Here is a 24,605-nt window from a genome sequence, read left to right as displayed (position 1 = left end):
ATGGGTAAAAAATATTTATATACTTGTATACAATATTTGAAAACTTGGGAACATTTGGGGAACATTAATAAGTGAATTTCCCCAAAATAGGGATCCCAGGTTGTGAAGAGTTAACAGCTTACTTATTCTGTGTGTGTCTTTGTCATTGTGTGCAGTCTGATCTAGACAACAATCTGTTCATTGTGTGTGTGTGTGTGTGTGTGTGTGTGTGTGTGTGTGTGTGTGTGTGTGTGTGTGCGTGTGCGTGTGTGCGCGCGCGTGTGTGTGTGTGCAGTCTGATCTAGACAACGATCTGGTGGGTGACGTGTGTGACACCAACCAGGACATGTGAGTAATGCTTATAGTTTATTTTAATATTGCATAATAATATGAATCATATTTAATTCATTCATTTCTGCAAAGCAGCAAGCTATATGCTTTGAATAATTTGACATACAGTAAGAATTTACGTGACTGCAAAGATGACACGGAGGGGGGTGGGGGGAGGGGGTTGTGACTGTATGACAGAAGCATTTGGAAATTGTGAGAGGCAACACTCTGGCTCCCAAGACTACTGTCTGGTGGAAACCCAAAAGCGTTCCTTTTTTATTATTTTAAAAATATTTTAAAGGAGTGAAAATAGCAGATCTCCAAGCTCAACGTTGTGAAGTTGTAGATCTGCCAATTTCACTACTTCACTACGATTAAGTAGGGCATTAATTTACCACGAAAAAAAAAAAAGAAAAAAGAAAATATGGAGATACAACATTTCTGCCTGACAGCAACGATATATGTGTGGTAATGAACATGGATTAGATACTGTACATTAGGTGAGATCAGTGTATTCGCCCAGACATCCAAACAAGCCAGCGTTTCCATCACCATCATTTCAGGGACGGAGACGGACATCAGGACACGAGGGACAACTGTCCCCACGTCCCCAACAGCTCCCAGCTGGACTCGGACAATGACGGGCTGGGTGACGAGTGTGATGACGATGACGACAACGACGGCGTCCCCGACGCCACGCCCCCCGGACCCGATAACTGTCGTCTGATCGCCAACCCCAGCCAGACAGACACCGACGGTACAAACCACCCACAATAGTTATAAGTAAAAGTGTCAATACTGCAATGTAGAAATACTCTGTTACAAGTAAAAGTCCGGAATTTAAAAATGTACTTGCGTAAAAGTACAAAAGTATTGGTATCAAAATGTACTTAAAGCACCAAAAGTAAAAGTACTCATTATGCATCATTTTATATTTTCAAATGTATAAAATGTGATGCGACACATTGTGAGCTTGTAGATCGGCTATTTTCAAATGGCCGAAATGCATATAGGGCTGAAGTGGTTAATGTATGTTTTGTATTAATAAAAATCAAAATCTACAAAGTAACTAGTAACTACAGTTTTCAAATAATTGTAGTGGAGTAAAAGTACAATATTTGCCTCTGAGATGTAGTGAAGTACAAGTAAAAGTACTGTAAATGGGTAATACTCAAGTAAAGTAAAAAATACCTCAAAATTGTACTTTGTAAGTACAGTACTTGAGTTAATGTACTTTACACCACTGATATCAACTATTATAAACATAAATATAAGCATACATATATAACACATAGTATAAACTAAACTATTTTTTGTTTTTGCCTATTTTTAGCCTAGCCCTATTAATTTGGATTCCTTGACACATTTTTGTTGTTTTTACATCTTGACAGTTGAAACTAACATTATCATTATAGCTATAACAGAAGCAAAGGACCATGTCATTTGTAAATAAATGTCCTATTTTGTCATACAAAAGTGTCTCACTAAAGTAGCAAAAATCGCATCTACAAACTCAGTGCATTGTGACACGTGAACATGTAGATCAGCAACTTTTCCTCTTTTTTTTTTTACTGTTTTTGAAAAGGTTTTAAAGTGGTTAAATGTGTGTGAGGATTTTATTATTATTGAACCAATGAAAAGTGTTAACAAGCGACTAAATATCATCATCATTGGATCATTGGATCCATTAGAACACAGGTTATTTGTTCTATTTCCTGTGAGACAGATAATGAATACTTCATGAAGTATAAATCCTTGTCCCCTCAGGAAACGGTGTAGGGGACATGTGTGAGACAGATAATGAATAATTCATGAAGTATAAATCCTTGTCCCCTTAGGAAACGGTGTAGGGGACATGTGTGAGACAGATTTTGACAATGACTCAGTGGAGGACTGGATGGACGCGTGTCCGGAGAGTGCTGAGGTGACCATGACAGACTTCAGAGCCTTCCAGACGGTCATCCTGGACCCTGAGGGGGACACCCAGATAGATCCGAACTGGGTGGTCCTCAATAAGGTTTTTATAGTTTTAAAATTTTCATTAGTTTGTATTTATTTATCTATTTTACAGTATGATTGGAAAACCAGTCAGCTGGAAAGGGGAGTGCTTGTTTTCTTGGAGTTCCCCTCCCACGCTCCCCCGAGACGGCGACACTTGGACGGCGCTGAGTCGGCTGAAGGTGACTCCACAACGCTCGGCACGGCGACTCGCTCGCCTAAGCTCGCTCGGCGGTGCTTCTCGTGGCTCAATTCACCTTCAGACGGCGCGTTGGTGAAAATGAGTTCACTTTTTTCAATCAGACTGGTTTTCCAATCATACTGTGACATATACAATGTACTACTGGTGAAAGTGCAGACGCAATGTGGCCCCCTGGAGTGAGTGTGGAAATTGAGTTGCCCTCTCCATTATCCACACCAGATTTTTTGGCCATGTCCACACGGAGACGTTTTAAAAAATTGCACAGAGTCGTTTTCAAAAACTTTACCGTACACACAGAATCGTCTCAAGAAATGGGTGTGTCCACACGAAACCACTGAAAACACCACAAATCCACTGAAAACGCTGTAGTATATATGCCAGCCTGTGGGTGGCGCTGTAAAGCTGGCACAAAGCACCAAAAAGAGAGAAGAAGAGTGTGATGTAAACACAAACAGCAGGTTGTTCTCCATGTCAACTTGTTGCTGACGGTGGTATTGTAGGAGCTGTACATTTTGCTGTAAAAGCCTTATCGCGTTAAGTTCACGATACGCAGCGCTGACGGGGGCCGCCATGTTTGTTGTCGTTGTTGGTTGGGGGGGGGGGGGGCATGCGGGTTAAGTGAGAGGTGAAGCTATGGCGTCATCGGTTCAGGAAAGATGCGTCTTAGGTGTACACACGGAGACGCAAGGGTGACGTCTTCAGAGTTATTCATTTCATTTAGCTATAGTCTACATATGGCGCTACAATGCATAGTTCTGCATGAATCTTACCCCTGACTAATCCATATTACAATAGAAAAATTAAAACGAATAAAAGCTAAACTAAAACTAGGCCTTAAAAAAAGAAAAAAAAGTCAGGTGTCTGCTCTACATGTAAAGTGTTTTGAGACAACTTGTTGTGAATTGACACTTAAATAAAATGGAATTGAATTGGACATAACAAATAAAATACAATACAATTTAATACAACGGACTGTAGTAATTAAAACAAATCATGTAAACCTGCATGTTTGGAATTAGAACAGCTGAAATCAATACTATATCAGTATTCAGATATTGACCCACAGGCCACATTAAGTAACCACCAGTTGTCCATGTGTGGTCTAAATGGAACCAAATGTACCTGTAGCTTAGTGTTAAGTTAACTAGTCTAAATGTAACCAAATGGACCCATAGCTTAGTGTTAATTTATCTATATGGAACCAAATGGACCCATAGCTTAGTGTTAATGTATCTAAATGGAACCAAATGGACCCATATCTTATAATTTATCTATATGAAACCAAATGGACCCATAGCTTAGTGTTAATTTTACTAGTCTATGGAACGAAATTGACTTGTCCATTTGGTTCCATTTGGAGGCTACTCTAGGCTACAAACTTTATTAGGACTATTAATTCCAAACTCAGGTCTTTGGAACAAACAGACGGGACAACAGCATGTAATTTTGGGACTGCCCCAAAAAAAATCAGGACATCTTGTCACACACGTGATGTGAATGAATAGGAAAAACAACCATATTGTACAATTGTGTACCTACAATAATACAATTGATCTAATTATGTTTAATGCACTAGACTACATGTAGACGCATGCGTTCGGCAACAGTGTTGCGTTCAAAAATGGCAGTGGAGCACCTTTCATTGATTTAAAAGGGAACGTTGCCTGTTGTCTGTGTGTTACATCCTATGTAAAGGGTTCCCAAACTTTTCAGGCCATGACCCCCCAAAATAATCATATTTGAACTGGGGACCCCCCACCCTGACAAGCACTTGAAATTGTAGGCATTACATTTAGTTTGACTCGGTTCCACAGATAAATATTGTGAAAACAGCCGAACTACAAGCTTGTAAAGCTGTAAAGTATAAATTAGGGCTTAGTTGGTTAATTTATGTTTTGTGATAATATTCAAAATCTACTAAGGGACTGGATGTTATTTAGTTACCAGGGGGGGCTGGTACAGATGTTTTTTTATTTGTATTTTTCTTTGATCGGTACCTGGCACTGTGTTCAATATTAGTTTTCTTTTACATGATGGAGAAGTGTTCAACGCTCTGATGATGCCATTGCAGTTTTCCAACTAAGATCTAATATGAATCTGGCAGCTAGGGGAGACAATGTGCCCACCCAATGAATTTTTTTCCAGCCCAATTACTTAAAGGATCTACACCATGAATTAAAAAAATAATAATAATATTTAATATCATATTGTTTATGTCCCTCAAACGTTTATCAAAAGGTTTGAGCCTAAATCAAGCCTCAGATATACTCCTTCCAACTAACTTATCTCTGGCTTATAAAGCACTTTCACCTGCAATACCACATTGTCCTGTTTGGCGCGGGGCGCTATTGAGCCAGTTTGTATGCATGTTATCTCCTGGTTCTGTGTGGAAAAAGTAAAAAAAAAAAAAAAAAAAAAATATTAAAAAAAAAAAAAAAATGTTTGGTTGGGAACTGAAAAACGGGAGGGAGTGTACCCTGACGTGACGTGACGTCAGGGTACAAATCAGTTTGGCCTGTTTTGAGACCAATTTACAGAAAACCCCAGATTTGCTGTGAAAGCCTGAGGGGTATTAAAATATTTTTGGGGATAGAAGAGAGGTAGGGGAGACCAAAAACACACAAAAAAGAAGAAAAAGTTAAAATTCATGGTGTAGTCCCTTTAAAAGACTTGGCCAATCTGGCAACACTGTCTCTCCTGTTAACTGCGCCTGGAACGTAAAACAGAAGTGGGAGATACCATGTCAAGTCACCATACAGGGTTATTAAACACAATATAGATAGGGGAGTGAAAAAAACTAAGCATTTTTTTAAAATACAAAATTCAATACATTAAAGTTGTATGACCCCCCCCCCAAAGCCAAAATAATAAAAAACATGCCCCCCCCCCAGGGCTAAAAAAAACAGTTTGATGACCCCCCCTCTTCTGGGCCATACCAACCTCAGGTAAATAACGTACAGTCCCTAAGTAAAAAGTAAAAAAAGTGTAATATTTTAGTCTGAGATGTAGTGGAGTAGAAATGTAAAGAATCAAAAATGGAAATGGAGTAATCAAGTAAAAAATTAGCTTAAGATTTTAGCCCGACGGGACCGGGCCGGGCCGGGTCCAATTGGTCACCTATTTGTCGGGCTTTGGGTGGGGCTGGGCTAGGAGGAATACATTTTTTTATCCAAATAAAAATGTATATTAATTAATTTGTAGCGTATTTTGTTCACAATAAGCAACTTGTCATATTAGTCAGATCTGGAAGAGTATATGAAAGCCATTTTAAATATTTATACTATTGGAATCTTACACACCTGCTCCCAAATAATTAGTTACATCACCATTGCGCAGCACAAAAGTAGGTCAAATCAATCAGCTGTCTTGTCACTGCAGCAGCAGCGCAAGTCAGAGCCCCCCTTAAAGTTTAAACCATAACATGAAATATAGAATGGATCTTCAGACAAACTATTGAGATTGAAAAGCTTTCTTCATGTCTTCCTCACCTCACCTTTAATTGAATATCCACGCACACTCCTACCTAATTGTATATATTTGCTATATATTCCCTATTTGCTCCAAGCAGTTTTTAAAAAAATATATAGACTGTTGGAATAGGGTAGAATGACTCCTGTTCTTAACGAATTACCAAGATTTAATGACGGTTTACGGGCTGGGCTGGGCCCAATTTGTCAATTATGTATCGGACTTTGGGTCTGGCTGGGCTTTATGTTCTGTCGGGCTGGGTCGAGCCGGGCTCAAATATTTAGGCCCTATTAAAGTTCTAGTCCATTGTGCATTGTTTTTATGGTTTCAGATTAAGTCCATAGTGCATTTGTCGTGTATTATGAAGCATAAACTGCAGGTTAGCAGGCTTGTTGGTGGTAATAATGAAGAAGAGGAGAGAGACGTCAGGTTTCCAAGTTCTCCATGTTCATTTATTCAGCATTCAACAGCATCATAACAGCATAGCAGAGAGAGCCAGGGAGCCGGAGCTCCCCAACAGCCTCACGTCGTGTGGGACAGTTCTAGTCTAATCATTTTAGAGTCACTCTCTTATACACATTAGAATGCAGGCATGGGGTGGGGGTCAATGAGAGCCCCCAACAGCTGTTGACCATTAGTTGAGTGAAGTCTCCCAGTTTAACAATAGAAGATCCACATTTGAATAGCCTACAGCCTGTTCATGCATAGCCTCCCCCCACCTGTTTGGTAGACTTACTGTCTCTCTACCTTATTAGAAGCTAAATGGAGATGTATATCACACTCTGAATAGCAGATGCTAGCCAGGATCTGAGTAAACAATAGGTCACTTGAGTAGGCCAAAATGCATACAGTTAGACTGTCTCTGTAGTAAACTAACTTAGTATAATTTCTTTATATGTTTTAACTTGCACACTGTCCATATACCACACAACTTCCCCCCACGGAAGAATTTAATTTCTTTCGCAACCAGGTATATTGAATAAACAGTTTGCAAGAGAAAACACCAAAAAACAACATTCTCCCACCCCCCAAGACCAACGACTGGAAGTTTAACAAAAGGACATTCAGCAGATTCAACACAAACAACACATGAGACAGAACAACTTAGAAACAGGATTAGAAATTACACAATAGCCATACAGTGATTTACCTTAAATTTCAAAATAAAAATAGACAAACTGTTTCACAAAATAAGAAAGAATATCAATATTTAGTAACGGATCGACTAACATTGGACGCGTGCGTCATGGATCACATGACTTTCGACTGACACCGAAGGCAAAGACAGGAACTATTTAAAAATAAAACAAGCTTAAAAAATAAAACAACTCAGAAAATCTTATTCACAGAGAAAATACATCAACATGCACTTCAACGCATCGATCTCTCCTTCCGCCTGCCGTCGCTTTGAGAAAATCTTTTTTCTCCTAGCCCCCTTCGCCTCTCATTATCAATCTCAGTCGCATACTTAACATAAGGGAATCAAATCAGAGACACACCCTCACGTCGCATCAAATATGCATTTCCCCTTCTAATCAGTGTGGAGACCTTTCTGTTTTCTTTAAACTCTGGGATACAATGTTACACATAAAAATATAAGGGAATCGCCCTCAAACACAGCATCATCATCAATCTCATACTCAACGAAAATAAAAAACTCCACATTAAACCCCAGAGACCAGAAAGTTAAACAAAATCCTCATAACACTTTTACGAAAAATGGGACCCGAACCGAAACGGATCCGAGGATATTTGAACCGAACCGAACGGACCCTAGAAAGAAATCTAATTTATTGGACCCTACCCGAAACGGCACCGAGAATGATTGGATCCGGTCCGAAACGGAGCCGATTAAAATTAGACCCGGTCCGAAACGGAGCCGATTAAATTTGGACCCAATCTTAAATGGATCCGGTCCGAAACGGAGCCGATTAAAATTAGACCCGGTCCGAAAAGGAGCCGATTAAAATTAGACCCGGTCCGAAACGGAGCCGATTAAATTTGGACCCGATCTTAAATGGACCCGGGGGAAATGGAGCCGATCCGGCCGGGTCTTTAGACCCGAAACGGTCCGATGCTATATTATGCATATTTTCTCCATAACATCGAGACTGGTCTGGTCCGGTCGTCTCAGCGCCACCCTCCCCCGCCTCTCCGAGGCGAGCTACAGCGGAGGGTTGCGTCATGCAGAAGTTGAACAGCTATACGTTTTCACAGACTTTCATATCCCCCCAGCTCAACCAATAAATTAACATAGGAATGAGCCTAGAATGCATATAAATTGTCCATTGTATGACCTGTCCTGTTGTAGGTGTTAAGCGACGTGCGCGTCACGTCATTAAAATACAGTGCAACCTACCACATACCAAATCAGCATTGTAACACTGAGTACTTGAAAACATTAGTTACTTGTTACTTTGTAGATTTTGACTATATTACAAAACATACATCAACCACTCAGCCCTATATATTTCGGACATTTGAAAATAGACGATCTATGCATTGCATTGTGAGCTTGCCATGTATTGTAGATCTGCTATTTTTCAAAAGATTTTTATACATTTGCAAACATGTGAAATGGGACATTCTGCATAATTTGTATTTTCCACTTTTGGTACTTTAAGACAAGTACATTTTGATACCAATACTTTTACTCAAGTAAACTTTTAATTCCGGACTTTTACTTGTGCAGAGTATTTCTACATTTCAGTATTGAGACTTAATACAAAACATGTGAGTACTTTTTCCACCACTGCTTCTCGCGGTGGCTAATCTTTAACCTATGTTTCATCTCTAAATTAAACCTCCAACCAAGTCCAGTCCACAGAACGGTGTCTGTCCCACCAGGGCTCCACGACGTCCACAACTCCACGGCCACGCTGTTCGCTGCACTCCTCTTGAGATTGGATTTGGCATTTCATTCATGTGCTGTTAATGTTAAACATGGCTCATGCAATATGAGAGAACAGACTATATTGATTTTAGAGTGTACACACAATTAAATATAAGCTGCTGTAGCATAGTAATGAACCAGTAGTCTGATTGGGCCTACCCTACTACACAAGTACACATACACAGATATAAGTATAACTTTAAAGATAAAAGACACAAAGTTGCAAGAAAACCCAGCTTTATTATTAAGACATCGAAAATGGCAGCAGCAGCAGTCACATTTGTTTTTGGGTCTTATTTGAACTGTAATGTTCTTAACATTTCTTTTTTTTTAAACAAATGGTGGGTTCCTTTCCACACATGCACATATTTCAAGTAGGCCAATGAAAGTGGCAGCAGATAAAGATTTTTTTAACGAATGGTGCTTTCCTTAGTTACCACTATTTCCACACACATTTCAATCAAGCCTTAGATAGACAGAGGCCTTATATTAATGTTCTCTTTTTTAACAGTTTTGTTCTTAAACAAATTGTGGTTTCCTTTCCCCACACACATTTCAAGTAGGCCAACGAAACTAAAGTGGCAGCAGCCAGATACTATACTCTCAAGGTTTTTTTTACAAAGTTTTTTTTTTCAGAGTTTTTTTTTAAACGAATGGTCCTTTCCGTATAGTTTCCAGTTTCACACACACATTTCAACTAGGCCTCAAGTTAGTAGGCCTACTAGGCCTTATATTTAGAGGCCTAAATAATAAAGTGCCACGGAACTCACGCACTGACACATAGCCTAGGGCCTAGGCTTACTAGTATAGCAATTTTGTCTACTGAAAAAGGCTCACAGTCAAAAGTTCAACACAATACTGAAACAGAAAATTATCTGTACATTCTGTAGGTCTAGTCTGTAATAACCAATACAAAAAATAACAAAAAGGCCTCAAACAATCAAGCTAAATATACATTTGTAACGTGACAAAACACAACAGCCTTCATTTGTGGTAGAAAAAAAATTAAGAAACAAACGTTATACTTTAGTGCAAATAAAATAGCAAAAACAAAAATACTGAGGACGAGAATCTTCTCTGGTCGATCTCCTTTTGGCATGACAGACTGGACAGTTGCACTGCTCCGTGGCTGGCGATGGCATCTAATGAGAGAAAAGTAGCTATAATAAATATAATAAATTATAAAACTCTAAGACGGCACATTATACGGTTAGCTAATAATAAAAGGTTAATATAATACATTGTTCTCACCTTATTCGAAGTTGCTGTTTAAGAACAGCAACGCGTTGACACTTGCTGTACTGAGTGAGGTCCGTCTATTCTCCAGGGCCCGTCCAGAGACGCTGAAAGCAGCCTCGCAGCTGACACTGGAAGCAGGAACACACAGGGTCTTCTTTGCAAGTCTAGCCATTGTTGGAAAGAGTTGTCCATGGTTTTTCCAGAATTCTAATATGTCTTTGTCATCTGCCACGGTCGATTTGTGATTCAAATAAGTGTCCACCTCATCCTCTGCGTCAACGGCAGCTTCCTGGACATCCTCCCACTGGCTAAAGACTGGGGCCTCCGGCTCCAAGCCTTCTGCTGCCACAACTTCAACGTCAGCGGGTTCTTCACGGACATGGACTTCACGTGGAAACTTGGCCACCTCATCACGAGCAAGTTGATAGATCTGATCCCTTTCCTCTCTGGTGAACATCCTGAGTTGTTTAAACTTTGGCGATAGCATCACAGCCAGCTTTGCGTGGTCGCCCAGGACAATACGAGCAGTAAGAAGATTTTTGCACCTGTTTTTCAGGATTTCCAGTGGCTTAGGGTCTGCTGGTGTAATCTCACAGTGGGTCAGGAGAGTCGATTTCCACAGAGCCAGCAGGTTGATGGTTGGGTAATTCGATCCACTGAGCTCATCAGTTGCCTTTTTGAAAGGAGTCAGAAAACGAATCAACATCTCGAGCATTTCTTTTGTGATGTTACTCGTTCTGTGCATTTCTGACCTGGCCAGGAGAATGTGCTGGATATCAGCGAAGCAGTTGTGTATGGACTCTATCATGGCAAGCTTTGTGTTCCATCGAGTCTCACACTCCTGTTTAAGGGACCGTGGAAGCTGCAGCTGTAATCCAGAATGCTTGAAAAATGTTGTTAGTGCTTTGCTCTGCGTCAGACACGCTCTCACTTCTTCCAGATCTTCCTCCTCCTCATCATCGTCAACCGTCTTGAACGTGTGTTTGAGCACTGTGTTAATAACATGTGCATTGCAGCTCTCGTGTTTCCAACGCGATAATGCAGCCTGTACGTTAGCTGCTTGGTCACTAACGAACACAAGTGAGTCGATCTCCTCTTGTGAGAGCCCGAACTCACTTAACTGTTTAAGGAGTTCGTTCTTGATGTTAACAGCAGTCTTCTTTGACTGGCATGGGAAAGCAGCCGTACATATAACTCGACTCTGAAACTTCCAGTCTTCATTTATGAAGTGCAGAGTGATGCAAGTGTAACTAACCTTCCTGAAGTCATCGGTCCACATATCAGTGGAGGCTCCACAAGCCATGGCCCTAGCAATACACTGTTGAACTTCAGGGAGAAGGGCTGTTTTCAGACTTTTGCATTTATCCTGTGTGGCACGGGAGATAGTAAAGGGAGACGGTATCAACTCGTCCACGTTGCAGTGTCCATACACCGCCCCCGTGTCCACTAAATTCTGTGCAAGTTGATGGAATGCTGGGGTCGCAAACATCCGGAATGGTCGCAAATCCTTTGCACAGACTTTTATACAGTTGTCGAGAATGGTACCTTTACGCTTGGTCGGCACTGCACTGCGAACAAAGGCGGTCATGTTACTTTGACTTTGGCCAGTACTAGTCCCAGCGTTAGCCTCTTTTCTTTTGCATGATTTCGCCCGGTGTTTTTTCATGGAGGAAGTGCCCGTCTTCACTGCATCATAACACAGCAGTGTGTCGCATTTTGTGCATTTCGTTGCACCGACCTTTTTACCCTCCCCGTCCACAATCAAAACAAAACTTTCCCACACATCTGACGATGTTCCTGGGGCTGTTCCCTTCTTCTGTTCACTATATTCTCTGGCCTGTAGTTTGCGTTTAACTTCTTGCAAGTTTGAAGCCGCCGCCATCATTATTTTCTCTTATAGCCGGAGTGTGTCATCTGCCTGCGTGAGACGGTGTGGGTGTGTGTGTGTGTGTGTGTGTGTGTGTGTCGTCGTGACTCGTGACACACCCCCTCGACAATGGCTGCGTTAGAACAGACAAAAGACAATATGGATTTTAGAATGATATATATATATATATATATATATATATATATATATATATATATATATATATATATAGTATCTTATATAGTATCTTCTTCTTTTTTTTTACTCGGGTCCTCCCGGGTCCATACGGGTCTATCCATTTCATACTCAATACTCGGATACCTACCCGAAACGGCACCGAGAATGATTGGATCCGGTTCGAAACGGAGCCGATTAAAATTAGACCCGGTCCGAAACGGAGCCAATTAAATTTGGAACCGATCCGAACCTGCCCGACGGACAAGTCAACATTTTTGGACCCAAAAATGTTCGGTTCTCGGTTCGGTTCTCGGGTTTTCGGGTTCGGGTGGACCCATGCTACCCTCTGGTTCCAGGTGATATCATTGTTCCAGCCAAAAAATAGCCGCTCCATTCTCACACCACCTCCCCCCACGGATAACTTCGACACAGAAAGTTGTCCGCTCCTCCGTCCACCCAGCCAGGCGCTCCGCAGAGAAGAGTAGGTAGCTGAGTAGCCATCTGAGATCTGGTCATGAGCGGCCGCGCAGTCATCACAACGTCGCCGTTGCGAGGTTCCATCGTAGGTCGCGCCGACGTCTCCATGGTTGCTCCGCGGTGGTCCTCCTCGCCGTAGGAAGACATCCACGGGTCCGATTCTCCTCACAGGCCCGCACCCATAGTCACCTCAAAATACACAGGTTCTTTAAACGAAGCACACACTCGCAAAAGCATGCACAACGATGGAGCTGGCTCGCCATTGTGTCGTGTATCAAGAGGCATAAACTGCAGGTTAGCAGGCTTGTTGGTGGTAATAATGAAGAAGAGGAGAGAGACGTCAGGTTTCCAAGTTCTCCATGTTCATTTATTCAGCATTCAACAGCATCATAACAGCATAGCAGAGAGAGCCAGGGAGCCGGAGCTCCCCAACAGCCTCACGTCGTGTGGGACAGTTCTAGTCTAATCATTTTAGAGTCACTCTCTTATACACATTAGAATGCAGGCATGGGGTGGGGGTCAATGAGAGCCCCCAACAGCTGTTGACCATTAGTTGAGTGAAGTCTCCCAGTTTAACAATAGAAGATCCACATTTGAATAGCCTACAGCCTGTTCATGCATAGCCTCCCCCCACCTGTTTGGTAGACTTACTGTCTCTCTACCTGATTAGAAGCTAAATGGAGATGTATATCACACTCTGAATAGCAGATGCTAGCCAGGATCTGAGTAAACAATAGGTCACTTGAGTAGGCCAAAATGCATACAGTTAGACTGTCTCTGTAGTAAACTAACTTAGTATAATTTCTTTATATGTTTTAACTTGCACACTGTCCATATACCACACATTGTTTTCATGGCTTCAGATTAAGTCCATTGTGCATTGTTTTCATTGTTTCAGGGGATGGAGATAGTTCAGACCATGAACAGTGATCCAGGATTAGCTGTAGGTGAGTCGTGCCACAGTCCTATTTCCTGTTCTTATAAATGTATGGAGCAATAAAATAAAACATTATTGATTATTTTATTTCTGAGTGCCAACAGATTATTATGATTTAAAAAAAGAAAGGGGTCCTGACACTTTATGCCCTATTTTCAAAAACTGCGAAAATAGCTGCTCTACATGCTCACAATGTGTCGCAATGTCAGGGGTTGTGAGCTTGTACATCTGCTACTTTTGCTATTTGTGAAACGTTTAAAAAATAGATATAGGTTTTTGCCTATAATTAAATGCCCCAAACCGACCGACAGACCGACAGATCGACCGACCGACCGACCGACCGATTGACCGACCTACCTACCTACCTACCTACCTACCTACCTACCTACCTACCTACCTACCTACCTACCTAACCAAATTAATGTTGGTCAACTCTTGAGTGTGTACAAATTGAACCAAACGAGCCCTTACAGGTCTGTAACTCTCAGAGATAATTCTTTTTTTTTTAAAGTAACAAATGGGTGTCCGTGGCCCTAATGCATATAAAACTGGGGGTTCTTGAAATGAAAACGTTCCACATCAACACAATCTTATCTCATTATTAACATTATTCTCATCTCATCTCATCTTATTTCCAGGCTACAGTGCGTTCAACGGGGTGGACTTTGAGGGGACGTTCCACATCAACACGGCTACAGATGACGACTACGTGGGCTTTATCTTTGGCTACCAGGACTCTGGCAGCTTCTATGTGGTCATGTGGAAGCAGACCGAGCAGACATACTGGCAGTCTCTGCCTTTCAGAGCCATGGCCCAACCCGGCCTGCAGTTAAAGGTACGAACCATGACCTAACCTAGCTCTGGTCCATAGCGTTAGGAGTTCTCCTAATTCTACTGTACTGTACGTGTATTTTCCGCCGTTGAAGGGGAGCTGCCGGTGCACAATGTCTATAAAATAAAATAAAAATAAACAATATGCGTTAGCTACTCACAGAAACAAAGGTGGTTGTAGGTTGTTGAAAGCCCTGCTCTCCGCAGTGGGAAGATTTTCGGACCCCCCACCTTTTGTGTAAATTAAACTTTGTCCAGAAAGTAAAATATTCCATCAGACGGATGGCATTTTTCTATTTACCAGATCTGTAGGTGGCACACTTGAGTGAAGTGAAATGCACACATTGTGCACACCCGTTCAAATGGGGAAAGTACACTTACAGTAACATAGCGTTAAGGAAAACAACTATGGCTATGGACCAGAGCTTTCCCCCAATCCATTAAACCATGCTTCAATCCCTTAAACCATAGGTCTTCAACAGTAAAGGTCCTTACACACCGGGGCGAATTCTTCATGCGAATAAATACGTTTTTTTTTAAAACCTTATAAAGTCAATGCAAGCGTCCACATCAGTTTCGAGAAGCGAAAAAGCGTTTTTTTTTTTTTTTTTTTTACAAATCTCTTTATTATTTTTTCAGACATTGAAGACAAGGGCATCATATAAATCATGAAAACAAAGAGGTCTGATGGTTTTGACAAAAAACAAAAACAAAACAACAAATAAACAAAACACAGCACAACAGAACAAACAGTAAAATAGATACAGTAATCAATGAATAAGTTAAATGTAAGACATACAAATGATAATAAAATAAACAGACAGAACAAACAATAGACAAGACACTCATTCATACCAGGGAACAGGAAGGGGAGAGAAGGGGGGGGGGGGTGTTTCTCTGCACAGAACACTAATTTATGAGTTATTTTTCTTTTCCATAGTAAGGATGTCAATGAGGTCCAGAAAGGTTGTCAAATTGTTAGTGGAACATATTCAAGGAGTCATTGAGGGAGAACCAATTTAGTCTCGCCGTCAAGGGAGACACTAATCTGCGAGTTCTTCCACCATAGTAAGGGTGTCAATGTGGTCCAGAAAAGGTTGCCAAATTTTGTGAAAAAGCGTCTTTTAATTATTCGGAACGAGTCCGAATTTTGTGTATATTCGCATATTCGCCGGTGTGTAAGGACCTTAAGACCTACTGTAGTAACTCTTAGGCCAACTGTACCAACTGTTGGTCTACAGTTGGTCTACAGTTGTACACCAACTGTAGTAACTCTTAGGACACAGGGGGCTACCAAATCTATATGAGATAGGTTTTTTTATTTTTTATTTTTTACATCAACCACTTGTACCCTAGCGTCCCTATTCTGAGAGGAACATAAGCCAAAAATATTTACCTTGTACTGTAGATCGGCTATTTTCGGCGAAGAAGTACAGGGAAAAAAGAGCAGACACTTTTAGTAAACGGAGCCAACGGGCAAGTTTACTAAGTATTGAAGGTTTAAGTGTTTAAATGTCTGAAAATGCACATTAACGTTAGGGCTGCACGATTCTTGCTCAAATGTGAATCACGATTTTCCTCCATAAGAATTGAGATCACGATTCTCACACGATTCTCACACAATTCTCTTGTAAATAGACCAAAAAAAAAAAAAAAAAAAGAATTGAAAAAAAATTCGTCATAATTCAAAATCGAGATCGCATAGGTGTCTGAATCGAGATCACGATCTTTTTTCGATTAATCGTGCAGCACTAATTAACGTAATATTATAGTCCAGCAGATTAAGTCAATTAGATTTTCTAGATATTCTGTACGGATAGGTGGTAAAAAGATAGCCCCTCTGCCTAAGTTATATAAATAAGCAGCTCTGAGAACATACGTGGGAGTGCTTCCTTTGGAGACACCTCGTTCTTGCCTTGTCGTGGACATTTTGTGTGACGGTTTAGGCCGTGGGGCTATCCTTTTACCACCTATCCGTACAAAATATCTAGGCCTACTGTGAGCAAATTCAGGTATGGGATACAACTAAGTCCAAACAAAGTGCTCTACACCTAGCATTATCGTACATCATCCGGGTCATTGCAGCCCCATTAGCCTCGAGTTTCCCGAACTGGCACCAGAGCCTTGTATTAAAGAGTTCCGCCAATGAGGTCAGAAAACAGCCGGTCACGTGGTTCATGTAACTCGAAATGGTGACAAACGCTCATAGACTCCAGTGCATTCCTCAACTTCCGGTTCAGATCTTTGTCACTATTCGCCAATAGTAGAAGACCTGGCCCGATGAAGTGAACGGAGGTGACGTAACTCCCCTTGAATGGCTCTGGCTGGCACATCCTGTCAATTCAGGTGCGGCTATATAACTGCAATTCTACGACTAACTAAACTACTAGTTGATATATATAAAGGGCTAATTAGATAGCATTTGGGACAGTAAATTATACTATAACTACAGTTAGACTACAACTACAGTAAGTACACTACTTAGCCGACACTGAACCCCATGCTGAGTCTCATAGCAATGATGTCACCAGTGTGCCCTGGCTGTGCTTTGACATCACTCTCTTATAAAAAAGAATGTCAACTAATTGACATTGGTTACAACATTGTAATGTCGATCAAAAGACTGCTTAGACCTTGAACTTTGAAAAACCTTGTGGAAAAGTATGTATTATTCATGCCAAATTTTGTTCTTGTATCACAAAGTGAATGATTGTTTCACTAATCGGCTGCACTATAAATCCAACATATTAGTAGAAAATATGTATCTAACAAAATGGATGTTTAAATTGGTGGAGTCGCGTACAGGTCCTGTAGAGTTTTTGCTGAATGCCCTGTGGCACTCTTTGATTTTAGTTACTTTTAGTTTGTTTTGTAAACACACACAGAACAGTTTCCGTTAGACATTTTGGTAACACTTTACTTAAAGGTTGCATCTATAATGCATTATAATGCACTTATAAGGCATTATAACACTTGTTATAGATGTTTATAATTATGCATAACAACTTATAACAAGGGTTATAAAGTATTATAACTTATAATAATATCATTTATAAGTGCTGGTCATACTGCATTAAAAAGTCAGTGGAACAGCACATTATAACTACCAGGTACAGTACCACTTTACTTAACACATTGGGTGCCAGAGGTTTATTAAAATATTATACGTTGAGTGCCTGCATTTCTTCCATCCACTTGCGTTATACGTTTCGTGCTGTAGAAGCCCCGACGCGGAAGTGCATGTAAACAAAGCGTGCGTGCGAGACGACGGAGGGTCCCGACTAACGCCTGGAACAATAATATTTCTAACGCGATCCTCCATTGCAGCGTGATCGCCGATCGAAAACGGCTCGTTTTCACCACGTTAAAAAGAAATGGAGATATTAAGCTTTTAGTCAAGGAGATAACATTGAAAACGCCGACCGGAAGGATTTTTGACATGGAGCCAGATCCAGCCTCTTCTTCTCAGAAACTCCTTGGGTGATGTCAAAGTTTCGTTTTAGCGCCCCACGTGGCCCACATGTATAAAAATAGAATTGGGTCAAAAACGGTCCGTTTTCGGCACTTCTCGTTTGGATCCTCAAAAACGGTCCGGACCGTTTTTGGCATTCAATGTGTTAAAGGTCGGGTCTATAATGCATTACAATCACATTTATAATGCATTATAATGCATCATAATGCTTTATAATGCTTCATAACACTTGTTTTAAATTTTTATAATTATGCATAACAACTTATAACAAAGACACTTTATAACTGACTAAGTTATGGTAGTTATAATGTGCCGTTTTATTGAGCTTATAATGCATTATGACCAGCACTTATAATACGTTATAAACGTAATAAGTTGTCATACATAATTATAAACATTTATAACGAGTGTTTTAATGCCTTATAAATGTAATTATAATGCATTTTAGACGCAACCTTTAAGTAAAGTGTTACCGATATGGTAGACTGCGTTTGTTTTGTTTTTCTTCTAAAGCATACATGGGCAACTGGCGGCCCGGGGGTCACATGCGGCCCCCACCTTCACTTAATGCGGCCTGCAGGTTAATATCAGAATACTGATGTATTATTGATTTCAGGTGTTACAATTCCAAACATGCAAACATGACCCGCTTTAATTACTTCAGTCTATATTAGTAGCTTAATGTATTTGTATTTAAGTTCATAAAGTTAACATAAGTATAACTAAATAAATTAAATAAAAATGTTAATTTTCAGGATTAAAAAAAAAAATAGCAGGTTAAGCAACGCGTTTTGAGCTTCTAGATCGGCTATTTTTGCTACTTTTGTGTGACATAGAATGGCGAAGTACAACATAAATTTACGAAAAAAGTTAAAATCTGCCCAACAGTATAATGTGGCCCTCTGAGTGTGGAAATTATAGTGGCCCTCTCCATCATCAAAGTTGTTTCAATTCTAGTTTGAGTTACAAGGCCTGTGCCCGTCAGGCACCGGCCTACTCGGGAACGATGCAAGATGGGAACGATGCAATCCATACCCATTGCCAGAGTACTCATTGTAACCGTCTGTCTGCCTCTGTCACTTTTGTGCCTATATATGTCAGTCTGTGTCACGTTCTTGTGTGCCCATATATGGAGATCTCTGTATACGTCTGGTCCGCAGGTGGTGAAGTCGCGTACAGGTCCCGGGGAGTTCTTGCGGAACGCCCTGTGGCACACCGGCGACACCCCGGGCGAGGTCACCCTGCTGTGGAAGGACCCTCGTAATGTGGGCTGGAGGGACAAGACGTCCTACCGCTGGAACCTCGTCCACCGGCCACAGGTGGGATACATCAGGTGAGGCACAACCCCACTGCTGCTCACATACTAACAACACTGGAAGAGGTACTGATTTTTATGTATTTTTGGTCACAAGCTATTTTTGGTCACAAGCTCACAACGTGAACTGGTAGATCTGCTATTTTCAAAATATACGAGCACTTATGCGAGAGCATTTTTGGGAGTTTAGACCGGCGCGGCGGCGCCGCTGTAATCTTTTCATGTAGCGTGTCCTATCGCGTTATACTGTGCAACCTGGGCACGGGACTCACTGCAGCCCGCCCGAGTCTCACGAGGAATAGCCTACATGAATGATTTAATAATTAATATACAAGCGTATTCCAGAAGGTCCTGGGTTCGATTCCCGCCGGGGACGCTGTGGGCGCTGGGAGCGTGTCTTCTCCTCCGCGTCATCAGCGCCCATACCCTAGGTGGGGTTGGCGAAAGGGCCTACTCTGTGTGGAGTTTGCATGTTCTCCCCGTGTCTCCTAGGGTAGTTAATACCCTCACAAAAACATGTAGTAATCCTGGTCACTATACTGCCTCACCCTGGTCAGCCGGGGCGCCTGATGGAGGGGAAGGGAACTGGTTGGAATAACGTGTTCTTTCCACGCGCTACGTCCAACCAGGGAAACAACCAGGAGACCTTCTTGTCGGGTGACAAGAAGGTCAGTTGGCTCTCATGCATTGAAGGAGGCATGAGCTCGGCCCTGGGCTCCCTAGGCTGGTGGGGGGAGTGTAGTGCCCAGGATCACTTAAAAAATTGTCACCGGGTGAAAAAAGGGTTACAAAATCGAGGGATCAAAATGCGTATTCCGAAATCGAGGGATCAAAAGCGTATTCCATTCATGGCGATGTAATTGGTATCATCTGTCATTCATGTAGGCTATTAGCCTACTTGACAAAGATTGTACGGTTACGGAATACATGAGAGACACAGTGTGTGTGTGTGTGTGTGTGTGTGTGTGTGTGTGTGTGTGTGAGTGTGTGTGTGTGTGTGTGTGTGTGTGTGTGTGTGTGTGTGTGTGTGTGTGTGTGTGTGTGTGTGTGTGTGTGTGTGTGTGTGTGTGTGTGTGTGTGTGTGTGTGTGTGTGACTTGACAGGCAGCAAGGCGGGCGGGGGAACCTCTTTCTTATTGGCTTTCCATGCTTTGTTTGGTCGTATTCTGGATCTTCATGCCGTCAAATCGGGGCGTTTAGAGAATATTTAAGGCTGTGTTATTTAAATGACGCTGGTTTTCAGCCGTCAGATTTAAGCTCCGACCAAAATGTACGCTAGGATTGGCTGTGTTGGATCCTTTGATAAATCTCACTTTGACGTTGGCCTACAGGGAAATTTAAGGTTAAAAATCAGGGGCGTAGCACCAAATTCTGGGCCCTGGGGACAAGGATTCACTGTGGCCCCCCCAATGATTTTTTTTCTTTAAAGGGTCTACACCATGAAAATCTATTTTTTTCTTGGTTTTTTGTATTTTTTGGGGTCCCCAGTTTTTTTTTTTTTTAATTCAGTCATTCCTTCTCATTTCATGGATTTCCAGAATGGGCGTGTCTGAACAGGCGATCTCAGAATGGAAATGTTTATGATGTCACAAACATTAATGATGGCAAACCCAATGTTAAATGAAAAGTGCCCGAATCGCTCCGAAACTTTTTCTACCCCCCCTAAGTGGGGGTCTACGAACAAATACTTCGGGCTCGGATTTTGGCTCCGCCCCCCGGAAGTGGGTGAAACAGGCACCTCAAACACTTGGTGGAATTGTTCAAAAATGTTCAAAGTGGTTTTTTTTCGATTTTGTATTTTTCTTAGATGCTTCTTTTTATGCAGAATTTTTCATTTTTTTTGTTTTTTTTTAATATTTTTTTTTAATATTTTTTTTTATTAACAGACAGAATTGCTCAGTAGCCCCCCCCTGCACAAGAGGACGTTTTGGTATTGCAGCTGAAAGTGCTGTATAAGCCAGAGACAATTGACTTGGGATGAGTATATCTGAGTGATGATTTAGGCTCAAACCTTTTGAAAAAGGTTTGAGGGACATACACCATATGATATTAAATATCAAATATTTTTTTTTAATTCATGGTGTTGCTCCTTTAAAAAAGAAGAAATAGACGTTTTTTACCTGGGGCTCTAGTAACTCAGTCCCACTTAGTCCCCCAACCCCCTACAACGCCCCTGCAAAAAATACACTGTTTTCTACACTCTCTACAATGAGGGCCACTGTGTGTTGTCATAGACAGTAACATGGTGATGCTGTATGTTGTCATGGTTTCAGGGTGAGGCTGTATGAAGGGAGGAACCTGGTAGCAGACTCGGGGGTGGTCATCGACACGTCCATGAGGGGAGGCAGACTGGGGGTCTTCTGTTTCTCCCAAGAACAAATCATCTGGTCCAACCTGGGATACCGCTGCAATGGTAAAGCATACACACACACACACACACACGCACACGCACACGCACACGCGCACGCACACACACACACACACACACACACACACACACACACACACAGGTTTGTACTACTATACTTGTGAGGACATCAGCACAGACTCAAAATAAATAGTACCATTACTCATTAAAGGCACCACTTACTTCACACTGGGTGTGACCTTTATTGTATAGTCTATGCAAGGGATAATTAATGGGGAGCAGGTCATTGATTAGACCGGGACGCGTAGCGAAAGGGTCTTAATCTCCCTGAAGGGGTTTATTTCCAGTGTTGGAAGAAATACTCAAATAAGTAAAAGCATCAAGGACGTTAGCATATCTTGCTAGCTTGCTAGCCCCCTCACAACCCCTTTAAAACAGAAAAATGCCCTTAACAGGGTTGTGAGGGGGGCTAGCAAGATTGTGGGGGTACAATTCAGCTGTCTGAGTCATATATATGACCAGCAGGTGCTTAAGAAAGCGTCATCTATTAGAGCGGACAGCTCTCACCCCCTAAATCCTGAACATGAATTATTGCCTTCCGGCTAAAGGTTAAAGACCCCTGCAGCTAAAAACAAGTAGGTACAAATTCTCAATTGTACCTACTTCCATTCGTGCCATCAATAATGGAAGCAGGAGGAGGTAGCTATTATTATCTGGATCTTGTGATCATGTCTATGTATTTCTATGTCTTGTGTATGTATGTTTACTGTGTTTTGGAGTTTTGTATTATTATCTGCTGTAACATAAATTGCCTAGTTTGGGACGTAATAAACTTGAACTTGAACAATGTAGAAATACTCTGTTACAGGTAAAGGTGCCATTTCACAAGTTCAATATGTATAAAAAATATATAGCAGATCTACAAGCTCACAATGCGTCGCATCGCTATGCGCTGTGAGCTTGTAGATCGGCTATTTTCAAATAGCTGAAGAAAATATATGCAGGGCTTACGTCGTTATGTTTGTTTTGTTTTGTAATAATAATCTAAATCTAATTTACAAAGTAACTAGTAACTAAAGTTTTCAAATAATTGTAGTGGAGTAAAAGTACAATATTTGCCAGATGTAGTGGAGTAGAAGTAAAATTATTGAAAATTGGAAATACTTAAGTAAAGTAAACATTCCTCAAAATTGTACTTAAGTACAGTACTTCGGTAAATGTACTCAGTTACTTTCCACCACTGTTTATTTTTGCGTCCTATGCACAGTATACATTGCTGCTATGCTCAGGCACCTTCGTCATATTTGTTTTATAGGTACTAGTGTAAATATGTAGATAACATGTTTGATCTCCCTTCCCACTTTCCCCCCCCCCTCTTCTTCCTCCCCCCTCTTCTTTCTATGGAAATGGGAACGATGGGAACGATGTACGAAAGCAAATTTCACCCACTTTTTTACCTTGTAAACAATAAACCTGATTCTGATTCTGATTCTGATTCTGATTCTGATTCTGCAATGCAGTCGCCTCGGAAAACAACGGGAAGTGTTGATATTTTTTGCTTCAAATGTTTTCGAAAACATTCTTGAGAGCATTGTATACCTGTAAATGAGTGTGTTTAACATAGCTGCCATGTCGGATTCGGCACAAAATCAAGCAGCGCAGATTGATATGAGCCAGGTGCTCTGAGCCTTGACTGTTATCAGTGGTGTAAAGTAACTAAATACATTTACTTAAGTACTGTACTTAAGTACAATTTTGAGGTACTTTTACTTTACTGGAGTATTTCCAATTTTCAGCACTTTTGTTTCTACTCCACTACATCTCAGAGGCAAATATTATACTTTTACTCCACTACAACTATTTGAAAACTTTAGTTACTAGTTACTTTGTATAGGCTATTTTCATTATTATTACAAAACATACATTAACCACTTCAGCCCTACATACATTTCGGCCATTTGAAAATAACCGTTGTACAAGCTCACAATGCGTCACAATGCGTCGCATCGCGACACCTTGTAGATCGGCTATTTTCAAAATAAATGTAAAACTTGAAATGGGACATTCTGCATAATTAGTACTTTTACTTTTGGTACTTTAAGTACATTTTTATGCCAATACTTTTGTACTTTTACTCAAGTACATTTTGAATTCCGGACTTTTACCTGTAAGAGAGTATTTCTATATTGCAGTATTGATACTTTTACTCAAGTAAAACATTTGAGTACTTTTTCCACCACTGTCTGACCAATCAGAATCAAGCTGTGTAATAAGGTTTTATATTGTATTCTGTATTTTCCTGCAGACACCGTTCCAGAGGATTACGAGGTCTACCGGAAATTCATCCACATCCAGGTGTGAGCTACGGTGCAGTGCTGCATCCTGCCACTAGAGGAGGGTGTTCCCTTGGTGACGGACGGGGCTCTTCAGTGTTGTCATGATGACCCAAGACCTGAACCATACACATCGATTGTGCCTTTACTTCATTGTGTGAGAGTGTGTGTGTGTGTGTGTGTGTGTGTGTGTGTGTGTGTGTGCGTGTGTGTGCGTGCGTGCGTGCGTGCGTGCGTGCGTGCGTGCGTGTGTGTGTGTGAGGGAGGGCCAAATGTCCCCACAAATATAGTAGAATTTCAGAAACAGAGATTATGAGGACCATTTTCCTGGTCCTCACAAGCTAATTGGTTGTTTTATGGAATATTTGGGGAGTTGGGTTTAGGAAAAGATTCAGGTTAAGGATCAAGGTTAAGAAGGACATTAAGGATTAGACATTTAGATGTCTAGGTTTAGGGGTTAGGATTGTTCATTTAGAGGTTAGATTTATGGTTAGGATGAGACATTTAGAGGTTAGGTTTAGGGGTTAGGATTAGACATTTAGAGGTTAGGTTTAGGGTTTAGGATTAGACATTTAGAGGTCAGGTTTAGGGATTAGGATTAGACATTTAGAGGTTAGGTTTATAGGTTAGGATTAGACATTTAGAGGTCAGGTTTAGGAGTTAGGATTAGACATTTAGAGGTCAGGTTTAGAGGTTAGGATTAGACATTTAGAGGTCAGG

The 24,605-nt window shown here is 41.1% G+C and overlaps 1 protein-coding gene across 1 annotated transcript in view; it reads left to right on the top strand.

Moving 5' to 3' along the window:
• LOC308078268 (thrombospondin-3b-like) overlaps positions 1 to 23,973 on the top strand; it is a gene marked incomplete at its 5' end in the record, with an annotated part of 95,952 nt that extends 71,979 nt beyond the window's left edge. Inside the window, 8 exons of the mRNA XM_080419390.1 lie at positions 275 to 327; positions 873 to 1,066; positions 2,148 to 2,326; positions 13,529 to 13,577; positions 14,206 to 14,402; positions 19,031 to 19,203; positions 21,458 to 21,597; positions 23,858 to 23,973. Coding sequence (XP_080275516.1) covers positions 275 to 327; positions 873 to 1,066; positions 2,148 to 2,326; positions 13,529 to 13,577; positions 14,206 to 14,402; positions 19,031 to 19,203; positions 21,458 to 21,597; positions 23,858 to 23,913 — 1,041 coding nt within the window. The 3' untranslated portion in view covers positions 23,914 to 23,973. The remainder of the gene's footprint in view (positions 1 to 274; positions 328 to 872; positions 1,067 to 2,147; positions 2,327 to 13,528; positions 13,578 to 14,205; positions 14,403 to 19,030; positions 19,204 to 21,457; positions 21,598 to 23,857) is intronic.
• Positions 23,974 to 24,605: the final 632 nt, after the last annotated feature.

This window comes from Gymnoscopelus braueri (assembly GCF_963280865.1).
Source record: "Gymnoscopelus braueri genome assembly, chromosome: 22".
NCBI lineage: Eukaryota > Metazoa > Chordata > Actinopteri > Myctophiformes > Myctophidae > Gymnoscopelus > Gymnoscopelus braueri.
This window is presented reverse-complemented; position numbering and strand designations above follow the sequence as displayed.